The sequence below is a fragment of the Ictalurus punctatus genome, chromosome 25 (assembly GCF_001660625.3).
Source record: "Ictalurus punctatus breed USDA103 chromosome 25, Coco_2.0, whole genome shotgun sequence".
In the NCBI taxonomy this organism is placed as follows: domain Eukaryota; kingdom Metazoa; phylum Chordata; class Actinopteri; order Siluriformes; family Ictaluridae; genus Ictalurus; species Ictalurus punctatus.
Window position 1 is genome coordinate 5583289 of NC_030440.2, and position 22042 is coordinate 5605330.

Here is a 22042-nt window from a genome sequence, read left to right on the forward strand (position 1 = left end):
AGTAATTCATATTAACATTGACTGAATTGTAAAAAACCTCCTGTAGTCTCACATTCACTCTCCACAAACACAAGCATTTCTACTTCATCACTGAACATCAAACTGATAATATATAATAATAATGTTATTATATATATATATACATATATATATATATATATATATATATATATATATATATATATATATATATAAACTTTTTATGAAATACGCTACAAATATATATTTTTCTGTGCAATATATATATATATATATATTTTTTATCAACTCATCTTCATTTAAATCTTTCAACAGTGTACTGGCGCTTTAATTCAGCGCGAGCAGCGCGACAAAAAAAATAATTAGACTCGATGCAGAAACTCCCGCTTCACTGCGGCTCACTTCCGGTGTAAAATTTTAGCAGTGCAGAGATTACAGAGAGTCATTCCATACAACAGACATCTTTACACACAGCACGAAATCTGTGTTTACACGCCGAAATCTGTGTTTTCACGCCCTCTTTTGATTGACAGGATATAATCGGCCCTGATCATCGGATGTTTTTAAATTATCAGCCAATGGCCCATAGCGGGAAAAATTGCCTTTAATCGGTACCGGCCGATACGTCGGTGCATCTCTAGTTAGAAACTCTCTTTTTTTAAACAGCACATGGCACAAAAGGCGGCTGGACAGATGGGTACAATACAAAACTCAGTCAGGGTGCATTCGTCAGTCATGCGACCAGCAATCAGCAGCATATTATGTTCCAACAGACACACAGTTAAAAACACTTATCTGATGAAATAATTCAACCAGTATCCATTTTGTTAGGTGAAGTGGTCTATTAATACTGATGTTGGGTGACGTAAATACAAAAATCCACAAAACCCGGAATGTAAGAAATAGGACAGGACCTTTTAAGCCTTCTTTCATCAAGGCAGGAATATAATGTTTTGGCCTTCCATTTGCACTAAAGATGGGGTCTGTGAAGACCGTAATGAAGGGCAAATCTTCAGTCAAGGTGTGCTTGAAAATATCATTACGTTAGAGTCACGACCCCTCGTGCAGGCGGATTAGTTCAGAACAGAAAATGAGTATTATTGCTGCAGTTTAAACTGAACAGATTACTACAATGCTAACTTTGCAGTATGCTCCAAGAACATAGGAATATATTTACTCCAAAAAATTTAGCACTATCAAATTTGATAAATGGATAAATAAAATGAACATGGAAATAACATCTCCATATGTATTCAGATACAGCTCCTTATATTAGAACTATTTTTGGCTTCATTGTTCTTGTTTATTTTTTTTTTACTGATGATATTTGTGTATAATAAAGAAGTGATTAGTAGAAAGATGCCATCTGCTGGCCAGTATAGGAAATATACATCCTGTAATCTCCCTATTTGGTGTTTAAGCAATATGTAGGTAACTGTTTATGCTGGACTCTTTAGTAAGGAGGAGATTCACTTAATGTCTGCGTGTTGGTGACTCAGTGCTTAGTTAAGTCATGGTGTGTTGCTGAGTTAATTCTGTTTGAATTACAGCAGACAGCACTGAAAAAAGAACAAATAAAGGTCATGCTCTAAATAAAACAGATAAACTTGGTGGGTGATATGATGATCATGACTGTCAGTATCATGTCATCACAATATTTAGCATATAATAAATGTATACCAGTTTAGGCATCATCCAAATAGTTGATTTGTAAATTGTCAATTCATCCAAACTATTTAAGCTCTGTTTGGGTGAATTTTATATTGTTGCTAATCAGTCCCTCCAGGATTTAGTGTTTTTGCAATCTCAGAAATATCAAGCAAACGCCACAATATTCAGAGGAGCTTGCAGTCTTTCTAAATTACTGCAGATTTTCTGCATATTCGAACCAAGATGTGTCATTCGACGTTATCACGACGCACATTCAGCCAGTATCCTCTTCGATTCCCACGCGTCGTACATGAGTACATCTAAAAGGTCTCACTGACCTACAGATATCACAGCTAAAGGCCGTGCAAAGCAGTTTCGTGTACTCGCACTTTCGCCAATTCAAGTAGTTTTCTGAAAGAAAAAGTACAAAAATATATGCAACTTGCATCACAAATTCTGAAGAAAAAAAAAAAACTTGCAGCAAAATCAATCATTTTTGGCTGCAATAATCCCAAAAAACTCAGAACTCCTGTAAGGACTGACTAATAGTGGAGCAAATTCTTCAAATGATTGTGAACTGTGGGTTACAAGGTGGCTGCCCCATTCCCTCCAACTCTTTTACACTCCCACCTGTCCGTCCACCCTCCTTCCATCAGTATAAACCATGAACATGTGTGAATGTTGTTGTTGTGCATATTAGGGATGCATCAATACCAATACTGGTCAGGAATCAGGTAAGTATTGTACTTGTCTTTGTACTCGTAAAAATGGCTCCGTTATCTGATCCCACATGATGCTGTGTGACATCAGCCTAACGTTGCTGTACTAATGAACAGGTGACGTGATATGACAGCGATCTGGATGTCTGATTTCATGATCAAAGCAAAGCAGCCCTGCGAAAAAATCAAGAGGAAGATCTACAGCATCTGTCACCAATACGGATAACCTTAAAATCATCTTATCGCTTAAACTGGTAGCAGAACTAAGTGTACAGACCAGTAAGGTGATGTGAATTGCATTCATTTAAAGGCGTTGGTGCCAGAAGGGTTGATTTGAGTATTTTAGAAACTGCTGATGTCCTGAGATTATCACACACAACAGTCTAGCATTTATTTACAATGAGCCTAAAAAAAAAACAACCCCAAAAACATCCCCGAGGAGCAGTTCTGTAGGTGGAAATGTATTGTTTATAAGGCGAATGGCCAGCCTGATTTGGCAGTGGTTAAGACGTTGGGCTACTGATCGGCAGGTCGTTAGTTCAGACCCCAGCACCACCAAGCCACCACCGTTGGGTCTTTGAGCAAAGCCGCAACTGCTTAGACACATTTTGGCATCTGCCAAATGCCATAAATGTAAAGTAAATGGTTTGAGGTGACAGGAAGGTTAAAGTAATTCAAATAACCACTTTTGAAGAGCAGAAAATCACATTGGGTACCACTCCTGTCAGGAATCTGAGGACACTCTGGGCACTGAATCTGGACGGTTAATAAATGGAAAAAGAAAAATAAAAGTTGCAGGGTCTTATTTCAATTTTCAGCTGTCCAATTTTGGTGAGACTAGAGGTTTTTTTTTGCACCCAAGACCCTGAAAATAGCCTCTTGGTTGTTTCATATATTTCTCACTGTTATCTTTGATTGTGTTGTCTTTAATTCATTTAGGAATGAAGCCCATTGGATCCTAAGATTACTCATGTGTAAGGATCAATCTGTACTCCTGTTGCTGTATGGGTCATGAACATAATTGTGCTTCTGGGGCTTATTTGCTGTAGCAGTTATTTCTGTCATAAACTCTGGAGTGCATTTGTGCTGCACAAGTTCCTCTCCTCCTGGAGTACTGGAGTACAGTATTTGCCGAGATGAGATTTTGATGTATTGCTCAGAAGAACTCGTGCTATCTTCGATGTCACACTTCAGTAGGTTTTAAAGCCCATTGCATCGGACCTTTAAAGGTTACTTATTTAAACACACCATTAAGGTTGAATCTAATAATCTCATCATGCAAATGTCAAAGTTTGATTCACACAAATCACTCGAATTTTTTTTAACAGTGGGTTTTGCTCAGCTAGTGTCACTGACTACGTTTACATGGACAGCAGTAATCTAATTATTCACCTTACTCTGAGTAAGATAATAATGTGATTAAGGTGTTTACATGAGTCGCTTTTAGAATACTCCTTTCATGTTCCCGTTTTACACGTTATAGAACATAGATCGATTAACGACACACGTCATTACGTCACCACGCCACGCCGTCCCTCCAGAATTTCACGTATCGTCATACAATTCGTCTTCGTTATGGTACCGTATACAGTTTTGGGTGTTTTTATTTTTCATTTTTACGAAAGTGCCAAGTGCGGTTAATTATTTGTCGTACTGTACGTGCAAATAGACGACTGCTTGAAGCCGTGGGCTGCGTCCCAAACCGCGTACTTACCTACTATATAGTAGCTGAAATACATGTATCTCGCCTACTGTATAGTAGGTAACGCGGTTTCGGACGCAGCCGTGCTCTCTTGTATAACGTAAAACGGTTGAGCACTGCCGTGTGTGTACGTGTCCTGTCGCAAAATGCTTTGAAAACTCCCACACGATGTTAATGGTGTGAATGAGGTGTGTAATGCACTTTGATAATGCGACTAAAACAGGAATACTCCACACGTCTTAATTCCATTTGTGTTTACTTCGAGTATGACTTTAATCGGATTAAGGCCATCAGAAATTGCTGTTTACATGGTAGATTCTTAATCAGAGTATCGTTTTAATCGGGTTAATATCGGATTATTTTTATCCATGTTGAACGTGCTGACTGTGAAAAAGAAAAATCTCTTAATCATCAAGCAACGAGCGTTCATGACCAGAAGGTGGAGCCAGAGGTCTGTTTGGAAGATGACAGTCTAAACACCACTTTCAGTCATTGTGCACTCTAAAGATCTAGTCAGAGTAGACATAAATAGATTCTGGGAATCCTTTATGACTATGTCCTAGTTATCAGGAGCATCACTATGGGCAACTTTTGAACTATTGTTTTTTTTTTTTTCTTCCATGGCTTGGAGGTTAATATTATATCTATATAAAATATAAGGTAGTAAAAATCCAGGTTAGAACCAAATCCTATACCAAAATGACCTAAAGATCATCGCAAATGATCTCCCAACACAGGTTTAAACTTCTCACCATACACTAGTGACCATGTCAGTTGGTGTCATGTGATAGTACTGCATTTCTTCCCATTCTTCATATTAGCTTTGTATGTTTCTGTGTGAATGCATGTTGCTATGTGTTAGTAATAATACAAGGCCATTTTAAGACCTTGGAGAATGAAATATTGAGAGGAATGATGTTTTTAAAGCTGCTTTCTCACAGTGTAGGATTTGAGTTTTGGTATTTAGTTGGGCTTTTCCTTTTGTTGCGCAGACCTGGCAACCCTGGTCTCGGTTTATTAAGTAGAGTAGAGTATAGGAGACTATGACTTCAAGTTTCCCCGAGTCAATTTTCCTGACTCTTGCCTTTGGAGTTTATGGAGACAGAGACAATACTTGAGGCAAGGGTATAAGGATATAACAGAGATTAGACCTGTATATAGTTTCCTGTCCTTTTGAGTTTTCTAATGATACAAACGGATCCTGGTAGTATGATGTTGCAGTCTGATAATAAGATGATAGCAGATCTGCTAGTAAGCTGGGATATTGATATAGTGACCCCAGTCTCACTGCTATTACATGATGACATTTTTGTGGGAATTGCTTTTGATTATACTGTTTTCAGTTTTTGTAATTCAGTTAAAGAATGAATTCATTGGGACTGGACTCCTCATCAGTCGTTGACCGTTTATTTCGAAACAGCACCATGAGGAGATTCTTGTTGTGAAACCCAATGTGAAACCCCTCGATCAAAGAGTGCGACTTTGTTAGCGTGTGCCGCTTTAGACCTGCACACCGCCCTCATCTATGGGCCTCATCTGAGTGTTTTGAGGAAAGCTAGTGGTGTTGAGCTCTGCTAGAGGCAGTGTCATTAATTACACCCCCCCCCACACACACACACACACTTCATTACATTCAAGGTTAATCCCTCGCTTATCTTCTGGTGAGCCCATTCTTTCCAACACTCCTCCTCCACCTGTTCACTGCTCTCATGCTCCCTCATTTCGTTCCCTCACTTACCTTGAGACGACAGCGGTGTCGGGGCCGAGAGTGGATCTATTACACCTTATCACAGCAGGACAGGCCAGAGACAGAGCCCGGGTGAAATATGGCTCCTGTCACAACAGCCAGCAGAGAGGAAGAGAGTACAGTGCTGAATTTACCACTCTCACAAAATAATGAGAGAGAGAGAGAGAGAGCGAGAGAGAGAGAGAGAGTATGTGAAAGTAGTACTTGGCACTCCAGCATTATCAGACACCTAATTCAAACGAATGGGCAGTTTTCCAAAACTGAGTTTGATTCTGGAGCTTGACATTGATTTGGCACATAATTAACCTCACTACACCTCCTCCCTTTGCCTTCCTCTCTCCATCACACTCTCTCTCCCTCTTTTTTCCTCCCCTTTTGTGCTTCTCCGTGCTTATTGATTTCCATTCCAGACCTAGTTTCTTCTTTTCTCTTCAGTAATAAACACTCCATCTTCTCCTGCTTGGCATCGCACGAACTAAGCAGAAAATGTACAATTCATGTTCATATTTGTTTGACATAATCCTTAATGGCTTTTATAGAACCTGCTGGGCTTTCTCAAGGGGAAAAAAACCCCCCATCACCGTATATATATTTCCGTCTTACAAAAGCTGGTTAACGTTGATCAATTATTCTATCAAGAAGACACTTGAATGCATCATTTCCAATTTATGTCAGCGACTGATATAAATTACTACTACTACTGATCTTTGCTTCGTAGCGATTTCTCCAGTGTGACCTTATTGTCAGAACAAATCCTCCTATTATTGACGTTAATAGAAATTAATATAAAGTAGCCAGAGCGACAGTGATGGATGGGGAAGGATAGATATACTGATGAGGTCCTGTTTGAGACAGACATGCTGTTGTGGTCTATTGCAGTAGTCCACTGACACTGTTCCTATAACGTGAGCTGTGTGTTGAGCTGAAGCCTTAGGCTCGGGTTGGTGTGTGACCCCATCTTTTAGTGACAACTGCATTATAGAGATGGATAGGACTTGGTTTAATGACACTGCTATGATGTGACTGGCCTATCCTGGAGATTTATAAACTCCTGCCTTAAAATCAACACTTGGAGCATATCAGCCATGCAGGCTGAGTTACAGCAGTCAATAAATATTTAATGGATCGTCTGTTTCAATTATTTGGCTGTCTGCTATTATGTTTTTTGCATGTTCCTAAAGTACAGATTGTTATTACGGTGCATTGTGCTTATCTATGAACAGCAGCAGATACGTTGTGTTATTTAAATTTTTATATATAAATGAAATGAAAAGTGTCGAAAGGAAAAACACCACTTACGTTATATGACTGTGTGCTGATATTGCTGGATAAGATTCCTGAAGGAGGTTTAACTCTGCTGGTCTCAATGACATTTCCCCTGTACTTAAATGATGTGTGTTCAGTGGGTTGATACACCATCAGTTCCACTTGACCAACATCTGACACCAGTGTTCTGATGCCTTGGCTTGCACTATGGAGGTGCCCTGTTCCTGTTATACTTAAATGAAAACACTACTTCAGGTATTTTCAAATGCTGACAGGTTCTTGGACAACTACTAGCAGGTTAGTACAAGTTACACATTTTACAAAGAGAGGGGGAAAAACTGAGTATCTTCATTTGATGCATACGTTTGACTCCTGAGAAGGTGAAATAGTTTAGTTTTTTTTTTCCCCAGTTTTATTTTCCTACACTGAGAGTAAAAGAGCTTAGTATGAGTCATAGCATATCTGTGAAATGCTCTTAGGTAGGGGTGGAATGGGATGTGCTGAGGCTCCATTTGTTTAGGATGAAAGCAGTTCTGCTCAAAGCCACAGTGTGCTAAATTCTGAGATTACTATAGCATGTTCTTGTCAGACTCCCACTGATATTTATTGTAATCATTTTCTGGGTCAAATTGCAACAAGCACCCTGCAGTGCTGTGTGATGTAATTCTTTTCACTGTTTAAAGACAGAAGCATTTGTCCTTCTGTTACTGTAGTGGTCAGTGCATCATCTAAGCCCAGGGATTAATCTAGTGGGTTACTCACTCTTTCCAACCTTTCCCTCTTTAGACCATTGTGCGGGGCAGCAAGCCACCCAAAGATGCTTCCATCAATGGACTACTCGAAGAGTTCGACAACATTTCCGTGACACGTTCCAACTCTCTGCGCAAAGAGAGTCCACCAGGAGCCCACCAGGCCAGTTCAGTCAAGCAGCTGTCTATAGCTTCGGCTAACGCCAGCAGCAGCGGCCCAGAGGAGAACGGCTTCAGCCACTACTTTGCCCGATATTCCTGCGATCTGGACAGCAGCAGGGACTTTCCACTGGAGCGGGACAAAGGTGCGTATGATGGAGAATGGGCGGTTGGGCGCCATTACCGCTTCTCCTTCAAACAGAACGGCCACACCATTCGCAGCCCTTTCTACCCAGATGCCATGCCTCAGAAGTCCTCCGATTATGGCAAGATGCCACCAGACTACCACGCCTACTTAGAGAGCAAGGTGCGCCTGTCCACAGATGAGATGGCTGCAGGTGGCAGTAGGAACTATTATAGGGCCTCTCTGGGAGGATCCAGTCAGGATTACCGCGAGCAGCCATTGGGGACGCCGTCACGGGCCTCCCTACACAGCGAGCAGATCAACTACCCGGATGGTGACTGGGGTGGAGGTATCTATACTGCAGCGCTGAGGGATGACTATGAAAAGAGGCCAAAGTCATCATACATTTGTCAGACAAGCCCCCAGCCAGCCATTCGGCAGCGCTCCAGATCAGGCTCTGGCTTACAGGAGCCTAGTTTGCCCTACGGCATCAGTGCCTTCAAGGCTGCACCGCACGGGCCATACAGCTCCTATACTTACCCTCGTCTTTCTGAAAACACCTCTGCCTCCCAGATCATTGGCAAGGTAATGCACTCAGTCATCTAGATGTCTTTCCGATATACCTCAGATTGATAAATTCAGGTTTTGCTATTGAAATTCAAGCACATCTAGATCACGAGAAGTATTAAAAACATGCACATAAATACATGAATAGTCTTTTTTCTTGGTAAGGCTGCAGGACTAACTGAAATTTATTTAACAAGACAGAAGGGCTACCAGTCAGAAACACATTGCAGCTGTCCAGTGTAGAGGCTAAGAATGCGCTAGGAAGCATGCACTAATATCTCAGCCTCATGTGGAGTTAACGTGTGTCTTATTTTGGCTGTGTTTGTAAAATGATATGGACTTTTACAGATGATACTTACAAGGGAATCGAATGTAAATCCCGGGTTAAAAATTACAACACGGTATTAACCGTAGCTTTTGGTTTCTCAGAATATCTATCAAATTAAATCAGCATCCTCTTTGCAGGCAGACTTCAGTTTGATTAGAATTTAGGTGAATAACAGTTCTATTCATTCAAGCGTTTAGGTTGCTGTCTTTTATTGTGCATAGGTGTGCTGATGAATCTAATGAGCTGGTAAGTATAATTATAGATCATCAGCATAGACATGAAAGCTATCATTGTGTTTATGGATGACGCGCCCAAAGAGCTGGAAATAAATGGAAAACAATAGCTGGTCTAAAACAGAATCTTCTGGAATACAATGTTGTATTAAAAGTTACTTGAAGGAACTTATTTGAAAGTTACTTTTTACAAAGCAGAAGTCTGGATGTCGATTTAGATTCTTAATGAGCGAGCCAGAGGTGACAATGGAAAGGACAAGCTCTCCGAAACATCAGGACGAAACCTTGAGAGGACTCTCCATTCAGATTGATCATAGTGTAAATAACGGGCTGTGTATCCTGGGATGAGAACAGGACAGTTTATGTTTACAGCAGCAGTTCATAGAAGGTGTACATCTGAGATTATCCACTGAAATGAGGATGAATCCTGGGAAGGTCAATCTTTATGGAATAGATGTGGGACCGACTACAGCAGCAGAAAGTGAAGAACGCTCCCAATCAAAGTAGAGGATGAATCAGAACGGTCCAGGTGGTTATGCAGAATAGCCTTCTGTGTAATACTACATCATGTTTTAAAATGTGCTGTGAATGTGACATTTGTTTACTCGTAATAACCTGCTAGCTAAAGTAAAAGCTGTGATTAGAAACACAACTATGATTAAAGATGAAAAAAGTGCGTTCTTACGACCCCAATTCCGAAAAAGTTGGGACGCGGTGTAAAATGTCAATAAAAACAGAACGCGATGATTCGTAAAAATCTCATAAACCCACGTTATTCACAATAGAACATAGAAAACTATATCAAATGTTTAAACTGAGGAAATGTACCATTTCAAGAAAAAAAATAATAATGTAATTTTACATTTTATTTGATTTGATTTATTCTGCCCATTTTACAGTGGAATGGTGTAGCAGTGTATGCAGTATTTCTTCTTCTTCTCAACTTAATGTTGTTTCTTGGTAGGAAAACATGATTGTTATAGGGCTCCTGCATGAATCACAAACCAAACAATACATTTGTGTGCACGACTAAAACGTTTGAGCCTTTGAGGAATAGATAGGGACCCAGAGGGCCTCCAGTATTTTGTGATGAAATGTTCAGCCTGTCAGGCTATTGAATCTGTTGGTATTTTTATTATATGACTCTAATTACACAGAAAACTAAAATTGGTGCCCCATCTTGAGACCATGATGAGTCAGTCTCACTCTTCCCCCACACTCTGATAGCACTGCAGACAACCAAATCATGTCCATGATGCCCATGATCTTTACCGTACTGGCCCGGTGATGGATTTCATGTCGCAACTTAATCTACTTCGGAGCTGGGTTGCCATAGACACACAATTACTTTCAGGAGCGCGGTGTAGAAATCAATTAATGAAACACCAGTAGTCTCACAGATAACAGCAATTCATCTGAGACACTGGAGGAGAGGCTACACAAAGCTTAGGAGGCTTTATACACATACAACTGTGCTTTGCTTTGTGGATCTCTCTAATTGAGTATCTCTTACAGAAGATTAAGGTGCATATGTTTGTCCTATTATCATTATTTTATTAGTGTTGTTGTTTGTTTCAGGTGATTTTTTTAGGTGTTTTCAAATCTAGATAACCGACCAGTATGTCACTTTTTATTCATGACTGACCATAACCCTGACCAGGATCAAGTAGTTACTAATGGAGCTATAAAGGGTTTATTATTAGCATTGTGAAAAGGATTCACTACATTTTATTCCATTATTTGTATTAAACCCTTTTAATCAGATGCTTAGGAAAAATTTGTTCTTCTCACCCATCTTAGACATGTCAGGCAGTGCAGTGTTTTCCTGCTGTTGTGGACCACTGTTTAAACGTGAAGCGCTTGGGGAAATGCACTCTTACACACGCGCGTGCACAAATGCACACGCTGGGGGGCTCATTGTGACAGACTGACGTTGTGGCACAGTCGTTTTCTGCAGCCTTTGCATAAAAACGGCCCGTGCGATGTTCCACCACAGAATTCAATTTCACAGTCCAGTTGGGCTGTTGATTATACTGCCAAATTCAGATTAATGTGCGTTTAACGAACATGGGTGAGGAGAGCCCTGGCTGACAGCCAGCCGGGGAATGATTGCAGCACCATATGAGGGGGTCTCAGGGTTCCTCCATCCCTTGAGCGTATCAGCAGAACGTGATTGGCTAAATGGCCATAATTACACACCGTAGAGGGATTCTCGTCCGGCATCTTACAGGAGTCTCCCCGTCACGTCCTTCTAAATGTGTTCTGGAGTGGGGGTTAACACATTTAATGTAATTTAATTTCCTGCCCATCCTGACCCCACTGAGGCACGGAAAGTCTCTTGTGGGATTTGTTATGTCTGTGTATGTGTGTGTGTGTGTATCAATCATATTTGCTGTGGTGTAAGAAATATTAGAATCACTATGCTCTTGCATAAAATCTGAAGTAGTGTTTATTCAGCCAGAATCACATGACGTTTTTGGGAACAAATTAAGATATTTTTAGTACATCTTCTGTTTGAATAATGATTATGAGTAAATTCATAAGAGATTACAGAGATTACAGGACATTTTTTTTTTCACGCATTAATGAATCTAATTATTTAAATTCTAGGTGCATATTGGTAGGGGACAGAACAGGTACACTTCTGTATGTATTGAAGTTGTTGTTTTCACCTACTCTGTTCTTGTACCCTGTTTACAGGTGCTTGATATATTGCATTGACTCTGGTGTTGCATTCTTCCTTGAAAGCTTCAGCTACTTGATAAACGATGTGCTAAATATTTACAAAGAATTATCCTTGTCATATAGTCTAAATATGGTTGATTGATCTGTCAAGGAGGTTCTGTGTTTGCTCTATTCTGTTTGCTGTACTCTCATAACTTGTGTTTTTCTGTGCTCTCGTGAACAGGGCGAGTATGACAGGAGGTCTCGGGATGGGAGCCCGCAGGTGCCAGGAGCCGAGACGTACCCCCGCGGCCCCTTCAAACTACCTCAGAGCCATGCCAAGATGGGCTACCCACCAAGCTTTCAGTACCCACCTCCTTTTCACTACAAGCCATCGCCCTATCACCACCCTCCATCTCAGCCCAGTCCTCCATACACCCCTCAGGGGGCTCACTCCCAGCCCTCCTCACCCTACATCCCTCCTGGATACTGGGGCTCAGCCTGTGAGCCTCCACCACCCTCACGTGTCTCTCACGAGCAGTTCCGTGCTGCGCTGCAGCTTGTAGTGAACCCAGGTGACCCACGTGAGTACCTGGACAACTTCCTAAAGATTGGCGAGGGCTCTACAGGCATTGTGTGCATCGCCACGGAGAAGCACAGCGGCAAGCAGGTGGCCGTCAAAAAGATGGACCTGAGAAAACAACAGCGGCGCGAGCTGCTCTTTAATGAGGTGAGGGAGAGTGGACAAAAATGGCTGACATCCTTAATTCATAGCTTTTCGATCATTTGGGAATCTGGACAGACTTGATTACCTGCTTGGTTGCCACCAAGCTGTTGGTTATTGTAATGAACATGACAGTTAATATCCCATATAAGACAAACTTTAGCGAAAATAATAATGAAAGGTGGGGAAAAAAAAGAGCAAGCGCAAGCAACTGCAAAACATATTAATCTAGGGGTCTCTACACCAAGTATTAAATAAGACGATTCAATGTTAAGGTCATATCAGTGAAAATACTGATCAAATGCATAAACTATAAACATTTGTAACCGTTAAAGTTGATCATTCATTCGTTCATCATTTAGAATTTCTGAGCATATAGTGCAAATTCAGAAATACGTAAATACCTTCGTCCCCCAAAGTGGCACTAAGAGCTGTGATGGTTGGTGTGTGGTGTCGTTCATTTGTGAACAGCAAATGTTGTTTCTCATGTTCTTTTGTTGTTGTTGTTGTTGTTTTGCTAATCCTAATTACACCTCTCTTTCAACGATGACTGCAGTTAAAATTGTTCTTTGCATATGTATGAATTTTGGTTTTACTGTGCAAACTCTGCGTTTCAGAGAACACATATAACCATGTTTACTTTCAGCGCTGTAGTTGGTTACTGCACAAAGTTACTGTAGTGTAATTATAGTCATATAACAATACAATATGAAACTTGTCTTGTGAATACTAATACATTGATGACTGTTTTGTAAGATGGGAAATATTATACTGGAAATCATAATTAGATCCATAGACAAAACTATTTTGATTCTAACAGTACATGCTGTTTGTGCGGCTTTTTTTTTATACATGGGCTTGTGTGTCTGTTTGCTGCAGGTGGTGATTATGAGGGACTACCACCATGAAAACGTGGTGGACATGTATAATAGCTACCTGGTTGGAGACGAGCTCTGGGTGGTGATGGAGTTCCTGGAAGGCGGGGCTTTAACAGATATTGTCACGCACACAAGGTAATGATGGACAACAGTTAGGCCATGGTGTAACATTGGAAACATGTTTGGTGAAATAGGTTGTAAGCCTTCAAACAGTATTTAACCTAGCATAAAGTCACTGTTGCTAGGAAAGTCCATTGATACATTAAAAATCAGTATATTTTGTGCAGTTTTCAGTTCAAGTACTTATCACAAAGGTTGTTTTTCTTCTTCTGTATACACTGCAGTCTCAGAGCCTGCTGCTGATTGGCTCAGAAATGATTTATCCCAGGCTGCACTGTTCATCTGTCAAATAATTTCATCTTCGGCACGCTTGACCAACAGTGCTTAGGTTTCTGAATTGCTCCAATTTCCTGACATTCTCCTATTATTATTTTTCATTTCATGGTTTTCCTCCTGTTGTCGTTTCACTGTGCTTATGTTTAAAATCAACCATCCCAAAAGGTGTCATCACATGTTCACCGGAAATGTATCGGCTTCAGTTTACACATGGGGAATCGTACCACAAGCCCGATTCAAAAAAAAAAAAGTTGGGATGCTGTGTAAAATGTAAACAAAAACAGAATGCAAAGATTTGCAAATCTCATAAACCCAGATGCTATTCACAGTAGAACATAGAAAACATATCAAATGTTTAAACTGAGGAAATGTACCATTTCAAGGAAAAAATAAGGTCATTTTGAATTTGATGGCTGCAATACGTCTCAAAAAAGTTGGGACAGGGCAGCAAAAGGCTGGAAAGATAAGTGTTTAAACATTTGATATGTTTTCTATGTTCTACTGTGAATAACATATGGGTGTATGAGATAAGATAATACTTTATTTATCCCCAGATGGAGATATTAGGGATTTATTATGAAAATTTTGAGATTTGCAAGTCATTGCTTTCTGTTTTTATTTACATTTTGTGCAGCGTCCCAGATTTTTTGGACTTGGGGTTGTAGATCTTGTCCCAGATGATTACTTTCACATGTAACTGTTCCGGTTTAACTGGCATTAGATTATCATGAAAAATGTACAGGTGTAATGAGAGTTTTATCATGTGCTTGCTTGACTGAAGTTGGATGGCACAGTGGTGCAGCGAGTTATTGTCTCACAGCTCCCGGGTTCAGGCCTGACCTCTGGTTACTGTCTGTGCGCATGTTCATCCGATGTCCACGTGTTTTTCCTCTGTTCTCCGGTTTCCTCCCGCCTCCCCACAACATGCTGGTAGGTGGATTGGCGTTGCTATTGTCCACTAGTCGTGCATACACTCAAGTGTAGCACTTAGTTTGTGAAAGTAAGGTGCACATTTTCACACACAAAGTCTGCTTTTGCTGAGTTTGGGTTTTAAACAGCCTGTGTGTTTACGCCCACTTGGAGTGTATTCATAATTACAGTCATTGGCAGTGTACATCAGCCTCATGTGGCACGGTGTTGGGATCTAATTGCATGCTTTCAGGAGGGTGGGCGCCCTCGTCGGGCGTGAAGTCCTGAGATCACTAGCAGACTCTTCATTAGTCATAGAGGAGGTGTGAGCTCGGCTGCTTTCACTTTAAATTCTCTTTGTTTCGATGCATCATGTGCTGTTTGACTTGGTAATGGAAAGCTGTAGAGAGAAAGCCTGTTGTTTCTGCGAATGTAATGCTAATATGTACTCTTTCACACTCAGAGTGAGAGAGACTGTGTTAACAAAGCGCCTCCGGAGAAAGGGATATGAGCATTCAGAGTCGGTGAACAATACACTGTACTAAATCTTTATTGCAGTGAGTAGTATAAAGCACATCAAGTTTCTCTGCATTGGCAGTTCCATGGGACACATGCACTGGTTCTGTGCATATTTTTTGTACTATTTCATGGGAAGAAATGAGCTTTTTATACTTATGGTGGTTCTATTCATGGTTCACGGTGCTATTACATGACATTATGGGTTTATAGGAAAAAGTGGCATTTAAATGGAAATGGAAGCACATTTTACATCTGATGACTGTGACCACAGGGGACCACATCTGAGGACTGTGACCTCCTGTCTGGAGCTGTGCTGCTCTTTCCAGCTGTTTTTAACTCGGTTTGCTTGAGCTGCCGAGATAGAGTGCAAACTGCCAAACTGCGTGACTGTGTAGGATGTTCAAACAGCACCCAGATACCAATTAAACCCAGGCTGAAATGAAGCTCGTGACAGCAGTAGATTTTGCACAGGTGGGCGATACATTGTAATATATTCCTGTGTGTCTGAGCCTGAGAACAGAGAACTGGAGGGATTTTCTTTTAAGCTTCTGCAGGGGCTGGGTTTTGTTTCTTATGCGCATTTACGGAACTAACGATTAAAGTTTGTCCTTGACAATAGATTCGCCTACAGATACATCCAGCACGACCAATGACTACGCAGGAAATGTAATTACGCGCACATACATCGCGTCTGTAGATCGTTAAACCCCTCATCTGCGAGGGGGAGCGGGTTTCTTCAAAGTGCGGGGGCGTCAACAAACAAATGGTACGACAAAGGGTTCCCCTCGAGTGCAGTTCGAAGGCTACGGGCAGGGAGAATAAGTGAACAAGGGAGCCGCCCCGACAGCTGGCCCTCATGTTCATGCTCTTACAGCCGATGTGCTGCTCAATCAGACGTACTGCATCTGAACAACTGCTGCATGAGCAGGACTGCTATTGTCTTTTTGTCCTATTGTTCTGTTGCTGTACATGTGCTGTTAATGATAAGGTTTGAGAAACACTGCTTCCTGCAGGTGTGTGTGTGTGTGCGTGCGCGAGTGCGTGTGCGCACGCGATTGTGTTTGCATGCGTGTGTGTGCGCGCGTGCGTGTGTGCGCACGCAGGGCTGGGCAGTATTTCTGATACATGTATTTGAATTACTTGAAATACAAAGTGCCATTTTGTGTTTTTTTTTTGGTTGTAAGAATAATTCGTGGGTAATTTGTATCAAATGCTTGTGTGTTCGATATTTTTAAATGCGGCGTATTATGTTGAATGACACATTTTAGAGTGGCTCTAATGTTGACATCCTCTGTAGCATAAAAATTGTTATCAAAAGGTTCGGTTTGTGAACAGTTTATGAACAGCATAGTGGCTTTGCCCGGGCTGAGAAAGGAAATAAAGAGTAGCAAGATGTTAACTCATTTTTATGTCTGTTGCTGGATATTTAATATGTAAAGAAAAAAGATATCCAAAGAATGGCAATGGCCTTTATTATACATCATAGTTTTTTACTAGGTAGTAGGGTGGATGCTAGTTATTGAGCTGAATGCTAGGAAGTTAGCTGGGTGCTAGCCACTGAGCTGAATGCTAGGGAGTTAGCTGGGTGCTAGCCACTGAGCTGAATGCTAGGGAGTTAGCTGGGTGCTAGCCACTGAGCTGAATGCTAGGGAGTTAGCTGGGTGCTAGCCACTGAGCTGAATGCTAGGGAGTTAGCTGGGTGCTAGCCACTGAGCTGAATGCTAGGGAGTTAGCTGGATGTTCGTTACAAAATTCAGTTCTAGCTAGTGAGCTTGATGCAGTCTAGTGAAGAAATCTGCAATGATTTTGTAGTTGTTTTAACTGAGCTTTCAACAACACACAGTGATACTACAGTAAATATACCAGAGACACAAACGGAGGACTTGTCCGTTTAGATTTAGTGCAGATCACCAGTGGGTTTGTTCCAGCAGTAGGTAGTGTTAGCCTTAGCTATCAGCCACCTGAACATTACCATTATTAAACTGAAGTGGCAGTACTTGTCACGTCGCCATACCAAATGCATTTCTGTACTTTCAAAATATTTCATTTGTGTACATTTTCTCAGTTGCCATACTTTGTATTTATTTTGACACCATTATATTTGAGTATTTTTATTATGTATTTGCATATATACACCATATTTCATACACGGTAATTTTGAACTCTTATCAGGTCGTTTTTGCCTCCTGTGAAGATGATGTATTATCTGGAAACTCATGGTTTTTATTGTATTTTCCTGGCAGGATGAATGAGGAGCAGATTGCCACAGTGTGTCTGTCGGTGTTGAAAGCCCTCTCATATCTCCACACGCAGGGAGTCATCCACAGAGACATAAAGAGTGACTCCATCCTCCTCACTAGTGATGGCAGGGTGAGTTTATGTTTTTAGTAGCACCTCTCAGAGAGCAGCTTGATCTCACCAATGGCTGTATAGTGCCATAGTGCTACTGCTACTACTACTATTACTACTTCTACTACTACTACTTCTATTACTACTACTTCTCCTCCTCCTCCTACTCCTACTACTACTTCTATTACTACTACTCCTACTACTACTCCTTCTCCTCCTCCTACTACTATTACTATTACTACTACTCCTACTACTACTACTTCTATTACTACTACTTCTCCTCCTCCTCCTACTCCTATTACTATTACTACTACTCCTACTACTACTCCTCCTCCTACTACTACTACTACTTATATTACTACTCCTCCTCCTCCTAATAGTATTACTCCTACTAGTACTACTACTACTCCTACTCCTCCTCCTACTACTACTACTACTACTTATATTACTACTCCTCCTCCTCCTAATAGTATTACTCCTACTAGTACTACTACTACTCCTACTCCTAATACTACTGATACTATTCCTACTTCTATTACTACTCCTCCTCCTCCTACTATTACTATTACTACTACTCCTACTACTACTACTACTAATACTACTACTTCTCCTCCTCCTCCTCCTACTATTACTATTACTACTACTCCTACTACTACTCCTCCTACTACTACTACTACTACTTATATTACTCTTCCTCCTCCTCCTAATACTATTACTCCTACTACTACTACTCCTACTACTCCTAATACTACTACTACTTCTACTTCTCCTCCTCCTACTACTAGTACTACTACTACTCCCACTCCTAATACTACTGCTACTATACCTACTTCTACTACTACTACTCCTACTCCTACTACTTCTAGTATTCCTACTACTACTACTACTACGTTTACTACTTCTACTATTCCTACTACTACTATTACTACTATTAATAATAATAATAATAATAATAATAATAATAATGTTAATGGTGTTAATGATGGTTAATAATTATGTTGTTATTATTACAAATTATACAGAAACAAAAAACATACATAAAAATAGAATAACAATCAATGAATTGCAGGCTTAAAAGCACCATTAGTCCATGACAAAAAGAATTACGAGAAGTTTTCTTGTCATTTCAGAGAGGAAAACTCAGGCCTTTACATATATAATTTCTCTTATTAATATTACACTCCCTCAGGGCTCTGTGGGAAGATGATGACATTATGGGAATGGTACCCCTTTGTAACAACATACTCTGTTTTGGGGTTCTACATGGAACCTTTATGGTCCACCTTAGAGGCAGCAACCAATGTGTTTTTGTACGGGTTCTGTAAGAGTGTAATATTACATGTTTTGAGAGAGACCCCAATGCCAAACAAGCAAAGATACAAGCTGATATTGGTCAGAGAGATTGTGTTTAGCATTTGTGGAAGACTGAATGCTAGACGTTATTGTTTTTCCTTTTCAGTGTCTTCAAACCTTTCCTTTTATAGACAGAGGAAAAGTAATCAAGTCTAATTACCAACTAGTGTAATCATGAGTAATTAAATCCTGTCATCTAACTCCTAATTAGGTAAAAGGACATAAATTAATGAGTGAGTATGTGCTAATAAGCTGCGAATTGTGCCCTATATGTGACCCCATTGTATGAACGTGTTCTATAATTGTCCCTACATAAATTTGAACCTTTTAAATTTGCATGTAATTATTCAGTAGCTGTATCTGTATGAGTTTAGTGCTAAAAATATTTGTATCTATTATATCTGTATTTGGATTCACACTGGACGTGAGTGTGGTCATTTATGGTTTAGATATGTGTACAGTGGTATGTGAAACCTACAAAACACTGGGGAAATAATATACCAGGACTTCTGGGAATAAGAAGTCATTTTCTCATTCAAAAAACCTGTACTGTTCCTCAGCTATGTCACTGTGGAACCTTCTGGAAAACTTTCCATCTAATGTGACTAGAGAACTCTCTTTCATAACAACATCTTTCCCAAATCAAAAAATTTTTTTTTTTTTTTTTTTTTTTTTTACATTTATTTTATTGTTGAAAACAGTAGACACCTAATAATATTTTATTTTAGTGAATTGTTTTTGGGTTTGTTATATTCCAGAAAGATCAGCTGCTGAGTCCAAATGGGGGCTGCATTTCATTATAATGCCTGAATTAATAACAATTAATAACAATATTTTCTTTTAATAACAATGGAGAACATAAAAAAGCATAATGAACATACAAGGTAATATTTTATAATGAAATAAATGATTAGTTTGTGAAGACTCCAGCAGAAATATGTGGACTGCGTGAGTAATATGGAGCGGCAGCTCTATAAACAAAAGTATATTTCTTAAATGCATGTTGTCTGTCTCGCAAGATTTATACTCACACCCTTTGCGAGTATGAGGTATGAAAGTAAACATTTCCCACTCATGTGATTTTTTTTTTGTTGCATTCTGTGCTATTCCAATCCTGATACTCTGTAAACCTTTCTGGCAAGCTTTCCAAAAAAAACAACAACAGAAAAGCAAAAATGAATACTGCGCCTAGGATTCGTATCTGTATCTGTATTCTGTTATATCCCTAATACAGTTATTATTACCCACCCATTTTTATAGTTAAAGCTGTTTCCTCTCCTTACCACTTTTTAGATAAAGCTCTCCGACTTTGGCTTTTGTGCTCAAGTCTCAAAAGATGTGCCTAAGCGAAAGTCCTTGGTTGGCACGCCATACTGGATGGCACCTGAGGTCATCTCCAGGCTGCCATATGGCACTGAGGTAATTAGTGATGAAAGATTTCACAGTCTGTTTCCCATACGTCTGTGCTACAGTTCTACTTAAACTTAATGTACATACATACTGCATAAAGCCTTATAATAGCTTAATGTAGTAGAATGAAATTACATATCCCAAACAAAAAAGTCAGCAAACTAATATTTGTTTTGGTGTTCTAGGTTGATATTTGGTCTCTAGGGATCATGGTGATTGAGATGGTGGACGGGGAACCACCCTACTTCAATGAGCCTCCACTGCAGGCCATGAGGAGAATCCGAGACAACCTTCCCCCTCGGCTAAAAGAATCACACAAGGTGAGCACATAGCAGCGTTAATGCTGAGTCGAGTCGCAGGGAAGAATATACTACAGGCGTGTTATCAGGACATGCAGACTAAACGTTGGAGAGAAGTGACTTTCAAGGGATTTTCTCCTGAATTCCATACGTTTTTATTTACTTATTTTTTGGGGGCGGTTAATGTTGATTATGTAGATTGGGTCAAATTTGACAACACAGTGCAGAAATGACAATGTTTCATTAAAAAAAAAAAAAAGTTTTTAAGTGCTTCTGTAAAAAAAAAATAAAAATAAAAAAATTTGAGGAGAGTTACAAATGTGCTCGGTTAATGTTTGGACTTGATCTGAGATTAGAAGATAACATGGTACCTGGAAACTTTTCCCTGCAGCCAATGTTAGTGATGACTAAATAGTTTCGATTTTATGGTATATTTCTAGAGGCTACTATTATATCGAGCGACGGCATCGTAAGTAGACACAAAGATTTGCATGCTGAAAATCCCACTCTTGTCTACATGGAAGAAATGTCAGCTAGTTTGTTAGCATTTAACTAGCCATCTAATTAAGTTAGCTAATGTTTGTGGTATTAGGCTAGTTGGGACAGAAGAACATGTTTTCCAGTCAAATATTCAAATATATATATATTTATTCCTATGTCCTGTCATTTTGGATAAGGGTAAAGGGTTTGGATTTATTTGTGGCCGTTGTTGTATTTTCCTGGATGTTTAGAAAAACATATGAAATAATGTATTATAGTAGATAGATTATTTTGGTGGTGTAAAATTACGTGTTATGGCGGATTTTAAAATACACAGTGTGTCTTCCTTTATATGTTTGGGGATTTTTTATCATTTTTTTTACAGGTGTGCGTGTGTACAATATACACATGTGTTTAGATAAATGATTAGAGGAAGTGTGACAGGAAATAGTGTGTGTTTCTCCTTTCTCAACAGATTTATTTCACCTTGTCAGTCTTGTACTTAGTGGTTAGCACGTTCGCCTCACACCTCCAGGGTCGGGGGTTCGATTCCCACTGTGGCCCTGTGTGTGTGTGGAGTTTGCATGTTCTCCCCGTGCTGCGGGGGTTTTCTCCGGGTACTCCGGTTTCCTCCCCCAGTCCAAAGACATGCACGGTAGGCTTATTGGCGTGTCTAAAGTGTCCGTAGTGTATGAATGGGTGTGTGGATGTGTGTATGTGATTGTGCCCTGCGATGGATTGGCACCCTGTCCAGGGTGTACCCCGCCTTGTGCCCGATGTTCCCTTGGATAGGTTCCAGGTTTCCCCGTGGCCCTGAAGGAAGGATAAGCGGTATAGA

At 40.1% G+C, this 22042-nt stretch overlaps 1 protein-coding gene across 7 annotated transcripts in view; it reads left to right on the forward strand.

Annotated features, from left to right (window-relative positions):
• The window catches only part of pak5 (p21 protein (Cdc42/Rac)-activated kinase 5), a 67966-nt gene that overhangs the window by 43839 nt on the left and 2085 nt on the right, over positions 1-22042 (forward strand). For all 7 annotated transcript variants that reach the window (XM_017455385.3, XM_047151114.2, XM_047151113.2 and 4 more), the window contains 6 exons: positions 7850-8680; positions 12132-12617; positions 13491-13624; positions 17557-17683; positions 20309-20434; positions 20611-20745. In XM_017455385.3, coding sequence (XP_017310874.1) covers positions 7850-8680; positions 12132-12617; positions 13491-13624; positions 17557-17683; positions 20309-20434; positions 20611-20745 — 1839 coding nt within the window. The remainder of the gene's footprint in view (positions 1-7849; positions 8681-12131; positions 12618-13490; positions 13625-17556; positions 17684-20308; positions 20435-20610; positions 20746-22042) is intronic.